The 20,588-nt window shown below is 38.2% G+C and overlaps 1 protein-coding gene across 3 annotated transcripts in view; it reads left to right on the top strand.

The window, feature by feature from the left end:
• The window catches only part of fhod3b (formin homology 2 domain containing 3b), a 276,415-nt gene that overhangs the window by 207,709 nt on the left and 48,118 nt on the right, over window positions 1-20,588 (top strand). For 2 of the 3 annotated variants that reach the window (XM_067449046.1, XM_067449047.1), the window contains exons 6-13: window positions 4,178-4,272; window positions 9,057-9,168; window positions 11,895-11,989; window positions 12,093-12,236; window positions 13,145-13,386; window positions 17,884-17,952; window positions 18,133-18,537; window positions 20,452-20,499. In XM_067449046.1, coding sequence (XP_067305147.1) covers window positions 4,178-4,272; window positions 9,057-9,168; window positions 11,895-11,989; window positions 12,093-12,236; window positions 13,145-13,386; window positions 17,884-17,952; window positions 18,133-18,537; window positions 20,452-20,499 — 1,210 coding nt within the window. The remainder of the gene's footprint in view (window positions 1-4,177; window positions 4,273-9,056; window positions 9,169-11,894; window positions 11,990-12,092; window positions 12,237-13,144; window positions 13,387-17,883; window positions 17,953-18,132; window positions 18,538-20,451; window positions 20,500-20,588) is intronic. The other variant, XM_067449048.1, reaches the window with a different exon arrangement.

Genomic DNA, 20,588 nt, shown 5'->3' with positions numbered 1-20,588 from the left:
AAAATACACAATGGGCTCGGATTGGTTAGCTGGCCCAGTGTGCTGTGATTCGCTAACCGCCTGCACGTGTCTCGGAAACCCTTTACCGGTAGTCTGTAAAGATTGTGGATCTAAAGTGATCGCTACTGAATGGCACCTTTTGTATTTTTAGAATGATTATTGCCAAATATCTGTCGCAAGAACTATTAACCTAAAAAGAACACTAAACATTAGCTTTACTATAGTAGCCAAATCAAACACATAACCATGTTTATCATGCCTGTAGATAAACAAGAATGTAGATAAAAAGTACATAAAAGCTTTAAAAGAATAATTTACACTTATTCCAAGTCCGCTGTTGAGATTAAAAAAAAGTTTGTAACGTTAGGTGTTTGTCAGATAACGTTAAGTATGAAGGAGCATTTAACAAACTGGTTTGCAGAGCCAAACAGCGTTGTCATTTGTTTACTTCCTTTCTACAACGTACAATTAACAATGCGCAAATTATTACAGGAAAACACATAGATGAAAAAGAAATCCTACTTACAGGTTGTGTCCCGTTTTTAAAGTTGGAACTGCTCCATCTTTCAGGACAAGCCGCTGAACGAATCCTGCACTGAACTCACAAAGATTGTGGAAGCTTTTCTCCGTAAAATGTGCAGCACAGAGAGCGAGATTTGGGTAATAATTATGAGGAACCGAGTTAAAAAAAAACATTTTTTAACCATTGATCCCTAACTCCCATGTCCCTAGGAAGGCTGAACAAAGTGAACCTGCAATATGGATAAAAATAACAGCGTTTCGTCGGCATTGCGGCAACAACAGTCCAGCCTACAAACTATACCACACTCCACAACAGTGAAAAAATGGCCTCGCCCCCTTTATTTAATGTTCTCGGAGGAGGGGTTTATGTAGGTTAGTGATATTAAGCTACCCTGGAGGAATGTATGTAGTCCCTACCGACCGTTTCCTGTAGTCCTTAGAAATATATATATATTTTTAAAAGCAAATATCTCCCTTTGCTTTAAACTTTGAACATTGCAACTTTGCAGATGTTGTTTATGCTCAAACAGCAACATTACACACTAGCTAAAGTTAGAAAAGTGAAATCGTGTTTTACCACCGCTTTAAAACATTTGAGACAGAAATTATGTTTGCCATTCTCTTCGCAGTGCTTTTTATAAGTGACCAAACAAAGTTTTGTAAGATTTTTAGATCATTTCCAATATTGCATTATGCTTTAAGTATTAAATTGCAAAGTTGAAATGCATTGGAACTGCATTTAAAACTATCCAAACACACAAGATTATCTGTGTTATCTGAGAAAATTGAGAAATTGAGAAGGTGGGATTGGTCAGTAATGTTTTTAAGGCGGGGCTAGGGAATGGTAAGTTTACATCCACCCTCAGTGTTTAATTGACACGCGGCCATCTCGAAAAGTTCCAGAACACTCATCTTGTAATTGCATGCAACTTGAATGCATTGACCTATAAATGTGGTTTTGCAGTTGTTTGTGTATTTCTGCATCAAGACAGAAAGTGTTACAGTCCTTAAAGTTTGTGCAAAGTTCAGTTGTTTATTTGAGAACAGTTAACCTGTTAAAGGGAGATTGTAAGATAATGTGTGTGTGTTAAAATAACTCCTTGGAGCAGATTGTGTATTCAGACAGCTCCAGATGGATCTCATTGACACTCTTCACTTTGATCAGAGCACAATCCTGCTCTTCACATATAGAGGACTGTATCTGTTTTTACTCTGATTACTTTAAACTTTGGACACACATGTGAGGGTTCACTGGCGTGTGAAGAGTTTTCTTTATAGTTCAAGTTCTGTCACGACACTTCCCTCAACAGACGACCTCCCCTGACTTGCCAAGGAGCACCAGTGGTGTTTTATGAAGACAATGGAAACACTGACCACACTGCTGTGCACATGCAAAGACACACACAAGCTCTTACCCAGTGGTATGAAGCAGTTTCGCTACTCTGTTGCATACCAAGTGAAATTTTTTGCTCAGTTAATATTAAATACTAAATCCGTTAAGAACTTGCACTTGCTAAATGTGCTTGTGCATATGAGGATTAATCCAGTGGTGAGGTGGGCCAGAGGTTGAATTCATACTGCTGATACAAATCTCTCCAGGTTCAAATCCCACGCTAGCACACACGAAATAGAGTTCTAATTGTATGCCAGTAGATGTAATTGATTAACTTGTCTTCAAAGCTGTGATCTATTCATTGTGTTCCTGTGGCTCAGTCGTGGCACTAGAAAACGCCACGGTCATGGGTTCAATTCCCCAAAAATACATGATCTGGGGTTTATCTTGAATGCAGTGTGAATAAAAGTTTCTGCCGAAAGCATAAATGTAAATGTATTTAACGCTACTTTACTTTATCTGCAACAATTCATTTAGAAAAAAAATCATTGTGCCTGACAAGGCAATAATTCAACTTTCTTATTTCTCCAATAAAAAAAGAACATTTATTGTTATCTTATTTAAGTAATATTACATTATTATTTAATAAAAAAACATAATTTTATTTGATCTCTATTTCTATGTGAATCAACACTGGATTTAATCTTCAAGTCAAGTCATCTTTATTTATGTAGTGCTTTATACAATACAGATGGTTTCAAAGCAGCTTTACAGTGATAACAGGAGACTTATTCAATGATTTAAACAGAGTTCAACTGTACAGCAGCTGATTCAGTTCCACTGGGAAGATCATTATTAAATTAGTTAAGAAGTACAAATACTTCGTTACCTTACTTAAAGGGATAGTTCACTTTGAAATTAAATTTTGATATGTTTTAGCTTGCCTCATGGGCATCCGAGATGTAGGAGTATTTGTTTCCCCAGTAGTTTCAATTTTGATCATTTTAGGTCAAACCGTTCTTGTCTGTGCCTCACATAATGCAGGTCTATGGTCACCACCTCAAAGAGCATACACAGAGAAGTCCAAATTAAACAATCCCCCATCGTAAGTACACACTGATGGCCTAAGACACGAAACGAGCGGTTTGTGTGAGAAAACGAACAGTATTTATATCGTTTTTACCTCTTGTACACAACAGGAAACACGCACGCGCGCCCTCGGATCAGTCGGACGTAGTTGTGTACAAGAGGTAAAAACGATATAAATACTGTTCATTTTCTCACACACGCCACTCGTTTCGTGTCTTAGGCCATCAGTGTGTACTTACGATGGGGGATTGTTTAATTTGGACTTCTCTGTGTATGCTCTTTGAGGTGGTGACCATAGACCTGCATTATGTGAGGCACAGACAAGAACGGTTTGACCTAAAATGATCAAAATTAAAACTACTGGGGAAACAAATACTCCTACATCTCGGATCCCCATGAGGTAAGCTAAAACATATCAAAATTTAATTTCAAAGTGAACTATCCCTTTAAGTAGAAATTTTAGGTATCTATACTTTACTGGAGTAATTATTTTTCAGCCTACTTTTTATTTCTACTCCTTACATTTTCACGCAATTATCTGTACTTTCTACTCCTTACTTTTTAAAAATAGCCTCGTTACAACTCTTTCATTTCATCTTGTTAAAAAAAAAACTATGCAGATAATTTGCATCATCAGAATTTGATTGTGGTTGGATGAGAAGTGTAAACATATACCATTCCAACACCCTATTGGTTACTACGCGATCCATCGCGCTTGCACATGATTCAAAGGACAAATCACACATGGTGTTGCCAGATTGGGCGGGTTCCAGCGGACGAGCACGCACTTTCAGTCAGCGATCAGCAGGCAGATGCGCTCATTCATGACAGCTAGGTTTTTAGCGCGATAACTCATTGTAGCTGTATATTCAAGTGATCACTATGCTAAAGTGGCATACATACAGTATATACTAGCCGTTTCTACAGTAAGAAGTGGGAGAGTGAACCAACTCTCAAACGTGGATTACACCTGTGACTCGAAGACAATATAATCATGATTCCTGTCCATCATAATATACACACTCAGGACATCTCCAACTAGCAACCCCAACAGCTGAAAGAGGTGTGGTGGCCTTTGAGCCTATATAGGACTAATTGTGGTGGGCTCATTTGACTTGGATCAGTTATCGATAACCAGAACACCTCAGCCAGCCGAATAACAATGCACTGAAAAACATTAAAACCTGTGTATAGCAACATAATGCATTTATATTTCTCTTTCTCTTTTTTTAGCTCTTGGACAAATCATGCTGTACGTGGATGGAATGAATGGGCTTATCAGACACAATGAAACTGTGCAGTGGCTTTACACACTGGTTGGTTCAAAGGTAAATTACATTTCACTGTTTTAATTGTAAATGAGTGTGTATATTTAATATCATGATATTTTCTGTTGCGGTCCTGGTGAATCAAGTGATGCGTTATATACAGGTTTCATATCAGTTGTATGTGTGTGTGTATATATATATATACACACACACACACACACACACACACACACACACACACACACACACACACACACACACACACACACACACACACACACACACACACACACACACACACACACACACACACACACACACACATAGGTGCATCTCAATAAATTAGAATGTGGTGGAAAAGTTCATTTATTTCAGTAATTCAACTTAAAAGGTCAAACTAATATATTATATAGACTCATTGCATGCAAAGTTATATATGTCAAGCCTTTATATGTCATAATTTTGATGATTATGGCTTACAGCTTATGAAATCTCAGAAAATTAGAATATTGTTAAAAGGTTCCATATTTTGGCCTCAAAGTGTCACATTCTAATCAGCTAATTTAATCCAAAATGCCTGCAAAGGGTTCCTGGGCCTTTAAATGGTCTCTCAGTCGGGTTCAGTAGAATTCACAATCATGGGGAAGACTGCTGACCTGACAGTTCTGCAGACAACCATCATTGACATCCTCCACAAGGAGGGAAAGCCTCGAAAGGTAATTGCAATAGAAATTGGATGTTCTCAAAGTGCTCTATCAAAGCGCATTAATAGAAAGTTAAGTGGAAGGGGAAAATGTGGAAGAAAAAGGCGCACAAGCAGCAGGGTTGACCACAGCTGGAGGGCTGGAGTTACTGCATCAAGAGCCACCACACACAGACGGATCCTGGACATGGGCTTCAAATGTGGTCAGAAGCGTCTTTCCTGGGCTAAAGAAAGAAATGGCCTGTTGGTCAGTGGTCCAGTCCTCTCTTCTGATGAGAGCAGATTTTGCATCTCATTTGGAAACCAAGGTCCCAGAGTCTGGAGGAAGAATGGAGAGACCCAAAATTCAAGATGCTTGGGGTCTTAATCCCAATCTATTCTCAAAAGTTGGGTTGGGAGCTGGGTCTATACCAGCGTTTCCCAACCGGGTGCCATCTGACGTGAGCAGGGGTGCCGTGTAAAAGGTGCCAGTCATCTCAGATCTGATGACGCATCTTTAATATGGGTTGTAACTAGAAAATAATGCTTTATGTATGTTTCTGTCGATGGATACACTTGCTGACTTAACAGCGATAATAAATGAAAAACATAGGCAAAACAGTCTTTCTTTGTAAAACTGTTAAGGGCATGCGAGTGCTGCCGTATGTCCGAATATGACCAGTCGTTTTTTGCCGTCATCACCCGGATGTAGAGCCAGAAGACGCGACTGAAAATGAGCACGTGTTGAGAGAAGATCTGTCTCTGTGCATTTATCCGAGAGTGAACAGCGAGAACAGAAAACATGAGTGTGACTAAATTTCAAAATAAGAGACATGAAAAAATGAACGTGAAATCATACCACAAACAGACATGACAGTCAGCCGATATTAAACATTTACTTTTGCATGCTCACCTGCCCTTTTTATATTTAGATTATCTTTGCCATCATCTAATGCTTGCTTAAAGTTAAACACCAATAATTTAATAAAACTGTTAAATGTTATTTGTAGCAAATCTCAAAATGATAGATTATCATTTTTTGATGCCTACATTGCATTGTAGATTTTCAAAACAGATGATTTTAGTTTTTAGTGTTTAACCTTTCATTTATTTAGACAAAATGTAATAGATTTTTTAATTTATCATTAGCCAGAACATGAATAATATTGTCTTATTAGTATCCACATGTCAGATGTATAATTTTGCGTATTGTTGGGCCTGTGCACTTCATGGTAATAATAATACATTTTATTTCTTGGTTTTAAAACCTAATCTTGAAACAAAAGTAGATTAGAAACACTTGTTTTGAGAGCCTACCAGATCTATTATTTTGTTCAGAAGTAATGAATTCAATAAGGACCAAAAGGTTCTTTTCTTGTATTTATGTTCTTTTTAGCTAGTGTTTGCAAATGTTTTAAGTTAGGGCAGCTTCCAGGTGTGCCAACTTGAACAATACTCAAAGCTCAGAGGGTGGCGTAGTTTTGCACGCAGTGTTCATGACTGACTTTCCTGTTTTTTTCCCCCCTGTATTTATGTTCTTTAAAGCCAATGTTTGTAAAGCATGCTTTAACTCAGCAGGGAAACTTCCAGGTGTGCCAGCACACAGAGTGTGGCACGGGTTTGCAAGGCAAGCAGTGTTCTGGGTAGATTTTCTATCTTGGTCCTGTCCAGCCCTCTAGTGGCAAAAAATACCACATATGATAGGACAAGTGTGTGTGTGTGTGTGTGTGTGTGTGTGTGTGTGTGTGTGTGTGTGTGTGTGTGTGTGTGTGTGTGTGTGTGTGTGTGTGTGTGTGTGTGTGTGTGTGTGTGTGTGTGTGTGTGTGTGTGTGTGTGTGTGTGTGTGTGTGTGTGTGTGTGTGTGTGTGTTTGTATCTGTCTGTCTCTGTGTGTGCATGTTTGGATGTGAATGGATGTACTTTCACCTAAAAATATCATGCCTCAATGTCTGAATCTATAATGCAGAAAGCATATGCATTTTTGCAAAAATCTATATTTCTGTATTGTTTTCTGTAAGAATATATGAACCTTGATAAAAGCAGATGATTTACTTGAGAGAAAAAATATATATAATTAAGTTTATTTCCCTTTTAAGGGAACTCGTGCTGCGTTGAGAATGGCGCTGTGGGAACACTGCGTGAGTGTGCCGTGAGGCAAGTGTTTAATCAGGAAACAATTAAGCCTGCCCAAACAATCAAACAAAGCAACACTATCTTCTGTGTTAAAATGTTTTGTCTTATGGTGTTGTCTGTCTCATATATATTATAAATTGGAGTTATGGCTAGCAAACAACATTTTAAATTGTGTGTTCCTCCCTGCCCACCCTACATCACAGGTGGTAATACACATTATTTATGTGGCCAACCGAGTATGGTTCTCGGATCTTGTGCCCCTCCTTGATAACTCTCCTTGGGAGATTTCAAGTCAAGAGGGACTTTCTGTCCCAGGCGGGGAGCGCATTTCATCACCCCTGTCCAGAGTTGTGGAAACTGCGGGCTTGTCCTCTGAGGGGGCCCAGCTCATAGATCCTGGTCTCTCAACTGAGGTTGTTGAGACCCTACTTCAATCTAGAGCTCCTTTAACGAGGAAACTTTATGCCCTGAAGTGGAGAGTATTCACTTCTTGGTGCAGTATGGTCATCAGCTGGACCCAGTTACTGCGCTGTTGGTACAGTGCTGGAGTTCTTGCAAGAGCAATTCACTGCAGGGTTATCGTCTTCTACCTTAAAGGTCTATGTGCAGCCATTGCTTCTCATCACATTCCTTTGGGTGGTATGTCTTTGGGCAGAAGAACCGTGGTCCCTTGAGGCTGAGGCCTGCAGTTCGCACTAGGGTGCCGACCTGGGATCTGGCCGTTGTGTTAGAAGGCCCCTCTTTGGGTCCCTTTGAGCCTATTTGTTCCTCCTTGCTATCATGTCTCTTAAAACAGCAGGAGATTTGCAGGCCCTGTAGGTTGCCCCGTCGTGCTTGGAGTTTACACCTGGTATGGTGAAGGCTTTTCTTCACCCAAGGCAGGGTTACATTCCTTAGGTCCCCACTAATGTGGCTTGCTCTATTGTGCTGCAGGTATTCTGTCCTCCTCCCTTTCGGAATCCAGACCAGGAAAGAAACAATCTGCTTCATCCAGTTCAGGCTTTAGGTGCTTACGTCCAGAGAACTGCCCTGTGGTGTAAATCTGAACAGCTGTTTGTCTGTTTTGGGTCATCCAGCAAGGGTCCCCAACATCGATGAGCAAGGGGATAGTGGAGGCATATGAGTTGGCCAGACAGCCTTCACCTATATCAGCCCACTCTTAGTATGGCTGCCTCTAAGGCTATTTTATTCTGTGTGTCACTCCAAGATGCACAGGGTGGCCTTTTCTGCACACATTCATTAGGTTTTATAACCTATACCAGGACTCAACACCAGGGTCCTAGGTGCTCTTCACGATTTCATACAAGACAGGCACTTGTCATTATGGTGGTGTGGGTATAAGTGGCTGTACGGCGTCATTCTCGACGCAATGCGAGTTCTCTTGAAAGGGATATCCCGGTTACAACTGTAACCATGGTTCCCTGAAAAGGGAATGAGACAATAAATTGCCCACTCATACACACCTGTCAGAGACTTACTTCATCAGAAGCTTGCATTGCATAGTTTGCTGGTTGTGACGTCGCCCGCCCATGAAGTTCCGTTATACCATTGAACTGACTTCCCGCATGCTTCATGATGCAATCACACAGAGCAAAGGTGAAAAAAAAAGAATTATAATACATATGTTATAGAGTTTAGATTTACAGATTAATATAAGAAAACTAAAACCGTGCACTCTGATGGAACATGGAACAGAGAGAGAGAAAAACCTGGAAATGTAATGTCAGTTTGCAGTTATGTGTCAGATGTTGTTATCAATATCCTCCATGGTTCCACATTCAGGAAAAAGTGTCAAGATATTCTCTGGGCTTTCACATCCTTTAAATACACAGTCAATTTATTTTAGGCAGTGTAAGATTAAGTATAAGCTGCAGAATGTCATTTTTATTGGGTGTAAAGACAAATGTTAATATTAGTGTTATTTGCAATATGTTGTTCTACAGAGATAAATAGTGCTTCTTTCTTTCTTTCTTTCTTTCTTTCTTTCTTTCTTTGTGTGTGTGTGTGTGTGTGTGTGTGTATGTTTGCAGTTTCGGTTGGTTGTTAAAACTGCTCTGAAGCTGCTGCTGGTTTTTGTAGAATACACAGAGACCAACGCTCCTCTCCTCATCCAGGCCGTCAACACCGTAGACACCAAGCAAGGTAACGTGAACACATCACACAAACAAACACACACCCATGGAAAGTGAAATACACTTGGAAAGTTGTCACAGTGTCTCTGGAAATCCATTTCAGCTCTTTTCAACTCGCAGTCTCTGTATTTTAGTCCAAGCTAAGCTCATATCCAGAGTCTGGCTGTTACAATGTTTGTGGGACAAAGATGATGGGGAAAAACTCTCTCCTCGAGGTTTGATTCACTTCAGGTTAAACAGCTGACAGTTAACAAACTCTTATAGTTGTTCTAAGTTTTGCTAATGTTCCCATTAAGTATATTTTTGAATGTTCTTTGAAGTCCCCTTTAAAAGCGAATAAAAGGGAACATTCCAATTTTTAATTTTGCAAACAAAATGGGAAACGTTACCTTTCAATGTTCTCTAAGCATTCTGAAACATTAAAAAAAAATGTTAGATCGACGTAAAAAATGTAAAAAAAAAAAAAAAAAAGTCAGGAAGAAAAAAAAGTTTTATGACCAATTGTATAGATATTTTTGTTGTTTTGACATTTTGAGAACATTATTAAAGACCGGATAACTTTGAACAGACATTCTATTAACGTTACTGGAAGGACATTTGTTCCCAACTTTGAGAGAACCTTTACAGAACTTTAGAGAAATTCTGAGAACGTTATCTGAGTTGACTCCTTGGTAATTGCTCATATATCGACTTCTGCTTTGGAAATGAACAAAATAATATTGCCAACAGGAGTAAATCAAGATTAATGGACTGAGCTCATGGAAAAAAAGGTGTTGATAGGACCAGAGCTACTCAGATAAGACAGCTAGAATGAAAAAGTGGAAAACTGTTTTAATACTGTTGCATAAGAGGAGAGAAGGCTGTCTCTGGTCTCCCAGTGAGAGACAGACAGGCTGGCAGATGAAGCAGAACGTCTTCTGCTATTAATCTCCATAACACACATTTTCACCTCAAACTAATGTTGCTCATTTGCTTCTGAACCAGTCGTATTTGAGGTATATACTGATTTACTTCAAATACCACTAGAAGTGTTTTAAACCACAGTTCCTTTTGAATATGGTGAATCTAAATGTCAGAATCTGTTAATTTATTCAGAAATACAAAATAAATAAAATGTATACATTTAGACTTGAATGTACGGAGCCTCTAAAGGGACATGGTGAAGGGAAAAAAATACGAGATGGAGGAAAAATGATTTGTCCATGCTTTTGCATTCTCTCAAAAAAAATTTGCGTTACCCTGAGAAACGTTGTGTTCTCTCGCCCAAATGTTTTGCAGGTGAGTGCAACGTTTCTCTAGCCTGGCTCCACCATCCTATCTACTTCCGCTCAATTTATATTTTACTTCAGTACTCCGTCTGGGACTGCTGTGTACTCTTAGGTTTTCTCCAAACAAATTTTTACAGGTCCAATCAGCGAACAGAAGGAGTGGCTAAGAACGTTGACGTTGATGTCGTGCGCTAGTTTGTGTTGTTGTTCAGTAATGGCGGCGGAGAATGGTGCAAACAAAACCATTCATTCCGTTGTGGCACCGCTGCCGAATATCCTGAAGTTAAAGCCGGAGCAATAACAATCTTTGCTGGGGTTTGTTAGTGGCCATGATGTTGTGGCCCTCCTCCCCAACAGGATGAATTCAGAAAAAGTTAGATTTTTCAGCTCGCTCCGTTGGTGGTGAAGGAGTTGGCTGAAGCCCTATTCAGACGGTAATTGTTTGTTGTGAGGTCGGAAGGACTGGTCAGTTATTTTATTGCCGTCCGTTTCCCACCACCTGCGTAAAATCCCCGGCCGAATTACCTACTGCTTTTGACAAACACTAAGGTTGTGTGGTGATGTAATAGTTGTCCAAATTCACATCACAGTTTTCAAGAATATATCGCTTCAAAATCCACGGTTTATATCCTTTTTGACCACTGCAGAACACCATACGGTTGCGCTTTGCTTTTATTTGGATGCATTTCTAGACTTGTATTTCTTTAAAACGCTGGCAAGTATTTGCAAGAGCAATATATTTTCACCGCCGCTCAAACAAATTAAAATAAAAGCACTTAAACATTTGAATTGGTCCGTTATTTATAGCAGCAATTATTATCATACAAAGCATATGACATTTTATTTAGAGCATACAATCATGTTACAAACCACGTGAGCGACGCGTTCCTGATCACAAAACTCTCCCCTCCACCGTGGCCATGAGTTTTAGGTTTTTATCACTGAAGTGGCCTGCACATTTATTTTGAGGATTTCCATGTGTGAAGTAGGCGAAGGGCGCATGGCATACGTCACGACCAAACGTTAGCAATTGGTTGTGGCTAGATCCAATAGTTTAAAACTTCAACAGAGTACCCGCCTTCGCGGAAGTAAAAGCTTGTCAATGGAGAGTGGTCAGACGCTCTGTACAAATTAAATGTACGAGAGTCTGGTAAGACCAGGCTAACGTTTCTACACAATACATTTGTGAGAGAACGAAAAAGAACTGACTTATTATTTTTCTCTCCTTGTATATATTTTTCCAGCACCATGTCCCTTTAGGGGCTCTGTATGAATGCACCTCTTCTATTTCTAAATTAGAATGAATTTAGTTTAAAAAAAGAGGTAAAGAATGTCAATAATGGAAGAAAAAAAAAGCCTAATTAAAAGGCACATTTTTTGAAAGGAAAACCTTACTAAATACTGTAGGTCTAAATGGACTTAACTGGAACTCTGATTGTTTGTAACCCTTTTATTTATGTGAATTCAGGCTGTAAGCCCTGGTCCAATGCCATGGAAATCCTGGATGAAAAAGATGGAATGGACACTGAGCTATTGGTTTATGCCATGACTCTCATCAACAAGGTACCTGCACAGTATTATGTTTCAAAGATTATTTTAGCACACTCTCAGTTACATGTTGTTGTTATATGCTGTATATTCTCACATGTCTGTGGTGTTCCTCCAGACATTAGCTGGTCTGCCAGACCAGGACTCTTTCTATGACGTGGTGGACAGTCTGGAGGAGCAGGGCATGGAGTCCGTGGCCCAGAGGCACGTCAGCAGGAAGGGCACAGACTTGGACCTAGTGGAGCAGTTCAACATCTATGAGGTAGCTCATGCTCGGTTTGTTTTTCAATTGGACAGCGTCTGATTGATCTGGAGGTTCAAATTTGCACCAAGTCCAGTGTAACTGAACGATATGAAAATATTAATGCTATCAATGTTAATGCGTTAATGCATGCAATTCAATTTTTTCAGTTTGACGCGTTAACAATAGTTAACGCATTTAACTCTTTGGCTAAAGTTACATTATATGATCACACTCTTATTCATGCAAATGCTTTTAAACCATTCAAGTGTGACAAGACAGAAGAGAACGTGAAAATGGGATGCGTCAAATCCACGTCATGTGCAGTAGGGGCAAGTCTTAAAGTGACAGCAGCCTAATAAACCTGCTGCTGTGATACTGTCATTAATGTTAATCAAAGAACAAAGGTGACAGAAAATGACTTACAGCTCTTGACTAAATAACTTTTAAAGCTTTAATAAGGATTCATGTTTTTAATTGTAACTTTATACATTTTCTGTATATTTCCTACCTGTTAGACTTAAAAGTTATATGTTTTGAAAAATGTATAGCTTTCAATTACACTGTAATGTTGAATGGCTATAAGTAATGTTTAAAATGGGGGGGGGTAATTTTTAATATACACTTTCCTTATGTTTTTTCTACATTAATTTGAAAATGAAATATAAAATTATTACATTATAAATGTTTTTTTTTCTTTTAATTTATCGCAATTAATGTAGTTAATCTCGTTCATTTTTTAATTGATTCACAGAACTAGAATTTTTAACTCAAAAACTGAATGAGTATAATGAACAATTTTCATGCATGTTTTTGTGACACGGATTTAGACTGTAGGTAGACCTTGATTTATCCTTAGCTGTCATGCTTTAATGCAACATTTGCCATTTGCTGTTATTCTAATATGTCATATTCATATATTTCCATAGTCGATCCTTCGTCATGAAGATGGTGATGATGAGGCTCAGCCTTCACCATCTGGACATAAAAGTCGGCGTCGGGCCAGCGTGGGGGCCACACCTGAGAGGCGGGGTTTGGAACGACGACGCAGCCGGAGACACTCGCTCCAAAATGGGAAAGGCCACACTTCTGCCCCTACTTCCCCTTGCCACAGCCACACACCCAACATCCTGCCCTTTAATAGCCAGAGGATTGAAGATATCAGTGAAAGGTGAGAAGAGAGAAAGACAGAGTGGGACGTAGATTTTGGAAATTATATTTTGTAACAAATTGTGTAAAACAATTAAACTGGAAAACTACATATATATATATATATATATATATATATATATATATATATATATATATATATATATATATATATATATATATATATATATATATATTAGGGCCGGGACTCGATTAAAAAAATTAATCTAATTAATTTGAGGCTTTGTAATTAATTAATCGAAATTAATCACATTTAAATTGCATAGAAATATTTGACCTGAGAACAATGAGAAGTAATTTTTCACATGTATTTTTAGTATACCATTGAATAATGACTGAATACATAAGCCTAATTAACAAAATATTGTAAATTTATTTCAGTCCAGCAGACCAGCGCAATGTTTGCCATTCAGTGTAGCAAAAGCATATTTGTGATATTTGAGGCTCGATGTGCTGCAGTGATACGCAAATTCCTTGTTGTATAGCTTACACACAACCATGCTCTTGTCGACGCTTCCATCCTTTCGTTTTTTAAAACAAAATTTCCCATCCACGGGGCCAAGCAAAGCGGTCCGTGGTGCAAAAATAAGTGTGGTTAAAATTATGTTATTTATTTTTTTGCGTATTTAATTAGCGCGTTAAAGTCCCGTAATTAATTAATCTCAATTAACACCTTAAAGTACCGGCCCTAATATATATATATATATATATATATATATATATATATATATATATATATTTTTTTTTTTTTTTTTTAAGTAAAACCAATGATATGACACTTTCAATTGTTGTTTTAAGTGTTCTATGAAAAAGTGAAAATCCTACACTAAGCCATTTTTTACCTTCCCCTGATCACATGTATTCATTTTTCAGCCATAAAACTATGTGTAGTTCAGGATGTACTGATCTTTAAAGAACAGGAAGCAGTTTTATATTGGGTGTTCTATCATGTTACTTTTGACATGAGAGATTTTAAGCCCCAAAAGAAGATGGAGAATTTAATAATGCTCTGAGGGAGAGACAGAGAGCGCTTGCTAGTGCACAGGCATTCATATTAATCATATACACACGAGGGAGGCGTTGGGAACCTGTGAGGCTGAGGGGAAATAGGAAGTTACTGAAATATGGAGGTACTAGCCATGCATACTTCTCAGGGCTGTTGCACAGCATGAGGCACTCAGTCTTGTCCTTGTATATTTTGTTGTAAACTATAATCATACAACTTAATCCATATCCTCTGCACGTTTCAAGGGACAAAGGGGAATGCACAGATATCCACAGTAGTATATCAGGCATCGAAAAAGCTTCATATGGTTTTTCTCTCATCCACCGAGTCAGTCGTTTGGAGGGACACAGTAAGTTCACGCAAGGCATTAAAGTGTGTGATAGTACGGCCAGATCAGCCGCTCTGATGAAGTGGAATGTTGAAAAGTCTCGAGGTATTCTTTGTCTGAATCTTAATAGAAGTGATGTTGAACTACAGCATCCCAGAAAATCTACTCGCCAGTGCGGGGAATTGGCTGTCGCTGTCCCATTCGATTCATCAGATAGAAACATTGCAAAAAGAAACATTTTCTTAAAGATATTTGTAAGCATCAAATTAGATATATTTCATAAATATATATATATTTTTATATTTTATAAAAATGAAAAAAATACATTATATGATATAACTCATTAATCCACTGAAGTTCAAAAGTTTGGGGTTATTAATTTATTTATGGAAAGAAATTCATACTTTTATTCAGCAAGGATGCATTAAATTGATTAAAAGTGACAGGACAGACTTTTATAATGTTACAAAAAGATTTATATTTTGTAAAAAAAAAAAAAAAATTCAGATTTTTTTTTGATTATGTTTTCTTCAAAAATATTATGTAACTGTTTTCAACATGAATAATATGAACATAATGTGCAAAATAATATGAAATGTTTCTTGAGCACCAAATAAGAATATTAAAATTATTTTTGAAGGATCATTTGACTGAAGACTGGCTACTGGAAATCACTGAAATAAATTACATTTTAAAACATATTAAAATAGAAAACATTTATTGTGAATTGCAAAAATATTTTTGAATAAATGCAGCCTTGTTGAGGCTTCTTTGAAAAAACAAGAAGAAAAAAAAAAACATTTAAAACATCTTACTGACCCCAAACTTTTTTTTGTATATATTTATTGTGGAAATATTATAAAAATGAGCTTAATTATTATTCCCAAATGTGCTAAGAAAATAAGAGAGCAAATATTATCTTCTGAAGTAAATGTATCTTGTTTTAAGAATGCTTGCATGTTTTTAATGGAAAACAAGACCAAAATACTTGATTCAAATATAGTAAAATTAGATCAGTCTGATTGTACTTGACACGTAAAATTTCTCTATTGAATTTGTATTAAATAAAATAGACTTGATTTATAATATTTGCATTAAACAAATTAACATTAAATAATAAACATTAAATATTAGAACATTATAATACATTAAACACTTGTACCCATCTGAAAGCCACTGGGAACCTTGAAGAATATGTCTGAGGCTCAGCAATGCTCCTGTCACAATCTCTTTATATCTCACATCACTCTCCTCCTTTTGTTGAGCTGCACAGGCTGCTTGTGCTTTTGATTATTGATGACAGGATATGCTGTTAGTGATGGGTTTCATGGGTTATTTTTCTTAGAGCGGTTTGGTTGACAGATAGTTGAATTCATCTCAGTCAGTCATCTGATCCTGACGTCTGTTAGCTAACCCACCACAGGAAATTAGAAGGACCTTTGAAGTGCGGTGTTTTCCATATTAGTAATAAATACCAGTCTAGTGGGAGACGGAAAGAGAGAGAGACCCTTGAGCAGTGAGGCACAGGACTTCTCCTCTTCCTCCTAAAGGTCTTAATCCTTTGCTGTATTAACTGTGTAGCTCAGTGGGTCTCAACTGGTGGGTCATGACCGGTTATTGGTCTGATCTGACAATAGGTAGGAATGGGAATTGTAATAAAATTAACGATTCTGGTTCAGATTCCTTAGTACTTGAGTAATTCATATTTTGAAAGATTCAACACACTTCTTTCTAAAGGTTTGCTTATATGCTTTTTAATTATTTTTCAGTCTTTATAGTGTAAATTCTAATTATATTATAGTATATATTCAATCCAGTAGTTAGCCTTAACTATATATTAAACAACTATGCTAAACCAAACGAATGAGAACTTATTTTCTTTGTTAAAGGTTTCATGAACTGGCTTTAAATACAAAAGTATACTGCTGTCTGAGGTCGACTTATGACTTTTGTGTGGTTTTTACATTCATAAACATCATAAGTAATAGGCTATTTTCTAGAATTATTTTGAGGCTCTGTCCTGCAACACACAGTTTTTATGGCTGTGCCGCACTAAAGACTTGAAAGTAAATGCCCACTGCTATGATCGGATAAGTTTTGCATATTTAATGAGCTTCAACTCCCTCGTTCTTCGTTTTTAAAGAACGTGTGGAAAAACATCAACTGTAATGATTCGTCCCACAGGGCTTGCAAAACGTCTTTAACAAATAAACACAATGATTTATCTGTCATCCACCCGTGGTTAATTGGAATGTAATTTTTGTATTACTTTGCCCGCCAATCAGAGGATATAAGCACAAATCGTGCATCCCACACTCGTGCGCCAAGTATGTTGCAGACAGCATGATCAGAACTAGATCAAATTAGATCAAAATATCTACTTTTTCGTCTACTTTTTTTTGGTCTACGATCGACCACAACGCATCTTAATACCAGGTGTAAACAGACACAGAGTCATTTTTTTTAGGAATTTAACTGGACTGGACTGGTTGCACTGTATGCATTTGATTCAGTAAAAAGAATCAGCTTGTAAGATTCATTCATTCAGAAGTCAGACTACACTGGTTGAGCTGTCTTGTATATGTTTGCTACTTTCATGTGCTATCGTAAATTTCCCACTCTGATGTCATAAATTTTGTCGTGTTCAATTGCTTTGTTGTTGAAAAAAACAGGAATCGTGTACAACGGCTGGTTCATTCTTTCATATTTCCTGGGGAAATTTGCTTATTAAAGCCACAATGTAATGAAGATATTTAATCAATATCTAACAGATTTTGAATCAAATGTAGCATCCCATTCGCTGGTGACCATAAACATTTCCTTCGCTATTGTATACATTTACCATTCTATCTAAGTAATCTTCTTGTAAATTATTCAGAATTATATGTAACTCATATTTACAACCATTCTGAAGGCAGCATCTTTCACAATGGTTTGTATCCTCCTTGTTGCGTTGATGTGACAGTGTCCTTTTACAATACCAGAAAAGTTTAACCACTTAACATATGATTTTGTCTATATGTTTTGGGTTATGATTTCCAGTCATTTCGTCAGAGCATGTGGCGAAGGTCCTTGTTCTTGTCCTCTCCTTTCATTTCTGCTTTGCCTTTTCTTTCCTTTGCTCATCCCTCCTTACAACCCTCAATGCCTCCTTTTCGATACAGAGAGGAGGAAGAGGAGGAGATGGATGAGGAGCTTCAGAAAGCAGAGTTCTCTAGACAGGCATCCGAAAGGTATTTCAGCAGTAGAGGATCTCAGGGTGTAGAGTCTTAGCGCTAGAAACCAGACTGTAGATCCTTATCCATTTTCTGATGCTATCTCTTCCCTGACTTGACTAACATAAATGTCTCCCAACATATCATGGTGTTCCCCATCATTTACTCGAACTTCTGCTGTTATTCTGTTGTTTGTAGCTGGATGGCATCAACAGTAGAGGAAGCTTCTAGCTTGTGTTTGCCTTTAAAGTGCATGGTCAACTTCATTCCCAATGCCGTTGAAACAGACAATGAGGAAAACCTCCGGGACAGGTCTGGGATTAAGGTTATCCGCAAGGCCCCAGTGTCTTCCCCTCCTTTCACCCCTGATTTTGGCCCCCTGAAATCACCCAGACTGTCTTCTTGGGCTTCGGTCAGGTCCTTGGCGGCCCTCCCGTCCCGGGGTTCCTCTGTTACCTCCTCAGCCTCCACCTCCCCAAGCGAAGATCCCCTGTCCCCTGTCCTCCCTCTGCTCTCTTCCACACTTCATCCTGCTTGCCCGGTGGATTCGGACAAGGTTTCTGGGGGCACTCTGCAGGGTCGAACACCAGACAAGCGCTGCAGGTAGTGCAGATAGACACAGTAGATTCTCGCCACTCACAGAACAAGTTGCCATGCATGTACAGATGGGCTCTGTTTCAAACCACAGTGAGTTGCCTACATAGACAGCATAGTTGGAGATCATATGGACATTCCTGACACAAAAGCTGTTGCAGTAGACAGGAGAATATAGCCAAATTTTAAGGCTCAAATACCATTTGGGGTTAAAGCAATCCCAAAATCAGGGATGTATGGATTTTAGTATTCAGAATTGGCTCTCTTTCAAATTTTTTATTGAATTGAATTTGACACACCTTCAGTTTCAAATTACAGTTCTGTATCATGTTTGCTACCTCAATTCAAATCCTGAAATTAAATTGGAATTTAAATGGCATTCTCAATTCAATTATGAACTGCCACAACCCTGCCCAAAAAGTAAATTACAAATATCGTATTCAGTTCTGAACATATGTGAGTGTCCAGCAATAGAGTTATTGCCTATTTATAGTGTTTAAAGTCAAGTTCTGTTGCTATCTTGAAAGGGACCTGCCTATATTGACAATAAAGTTTGGAATAGAGCCATTCAGAGCTGCATGTCTGATTCAGAGAATGACTTTCACTCCCACATGAGTCAGGCTATGAGATCCCTGAGAGATAAACGTAGGAAACCCATGTCTGTTTTCATTGATTCAAGACTTACAAACACTATGACCACAGTATTTGTGGAACTTTCATGCTCTGATAGGAAGGACGTGTGACATGGGATTCGCTTGATCTCTGGATCTCCTGTGAATGGCGAGGGTTTATTGTTTTGCCTGTTCCATCAAGCCTACCTTTTGAAAAGAGTCAGACCCTCACCTAGAGAATCATAACCCTATCCTTTTTGTATCCGCTTCCAAGAGAACACAGTATGTCCTGTAGACTCCAAAGATTTCACCCTCACGAAAAGTGCTGCACTCGCTGTGTCTTATGGCTATATGCAATATTGTGGCTTCACCTGTCTTATATATCAAATCCTCAGACCAATAAAAAGAGAAATGTATACCATTATTATCATAGCCAGATAAATCTTCATACTCTATGGGTTTTTAGGTTCATTCCTTAAAAATTGATGGAATGTAAAAAGACTTATTTATAAACTAAAGTCTCTTTTTTCCTTTGAACCAGCCACTGTAGTGCAAGACACTCCCTAAAGGATGCTAACTTTTACTGACATTTACAACTCATCTGCCTTTCATTGAGGCATTGTACCACTACAAAGCCAAGAGAAGCCTGTAAATTAAGTCACATATAAAAGGCCAATTGTATATCAACCTGGACAGTGCCTGTAGGGTCCACATTTCATGAGAATGAAGCTGAATATGCTTTGCGTTGTCATGTGCATGTTTGCCTGACATTAAGGCTATGGCAGCTTGAGGAACCCATCTGGATTATAAAGTGGATCAAAGACAGCTCTTTTTTTTCTATTTGCTGAGATGTGGACTCTTCAATACGCAGCTTTAATTTGATTAATGCTGTAATAACTTAATTACACAACAGTCTTATGCTAAGGGCACAATACACTTATAAAGTCAACATGACATTAAAATCTTCCCTTCTGGGAAAACTGGGAAACGACTGATGCCTAAAGCGACTAGCAAAAGCAAGCAAGCAAGATTTGACTGGCTATCCTGGTCCAGCTTGACCCTGCTGGTAGGTGTTATAACCACCATTTGGCAAAAAGCATCTTTCTCCATTTACGACCTTTAAAAAGTAGGGTTTCTTTACATGCAAAACATAAACAAAGGCTGCTTTGATTCACATTCTGTCTGTATTGTCACTGTACTTGTCTTTCTACTGCACTTGTCCTTCTGTTTCTGTCACAGCTTTCAGTCAGACTAAACTTTCTGCAATTTATGTGTCGATTACTAACCTCTTTTCATGTTCTCTTCCGTGCAGTCTGTCAGATGTTAGGTACTCAAACACATCATGCAGTTCTTGTGGAAGGTAAGGGAATGAGTTGGAAACAAATCAAGTTTGTGAGCTCTGGTAGGAAAGGAAAACAAAGGAAAAGTTAGTGGCGCTCATGTTGGTTC

Source organism: Pseudorasbora parva, chromosome 7 (genome assembly GCF_024679245.1).
Source record: "Pseudorasbora parva isolate DD20220531a chromosome 7, ASM2467924v1, whole genome shotgun sequence".
NCBI lineage: Eukaryota > Metazoa > Chordata > Actinopteri > Cypriniformes > Gobionidae > Pseudorasbora > Pseudorasbora parva.
The sequence above is the reverse complement of the archived record's forward strand: the minus strand, read 5'-3'. Positions and strand labels throughout refer to the sequence as shown.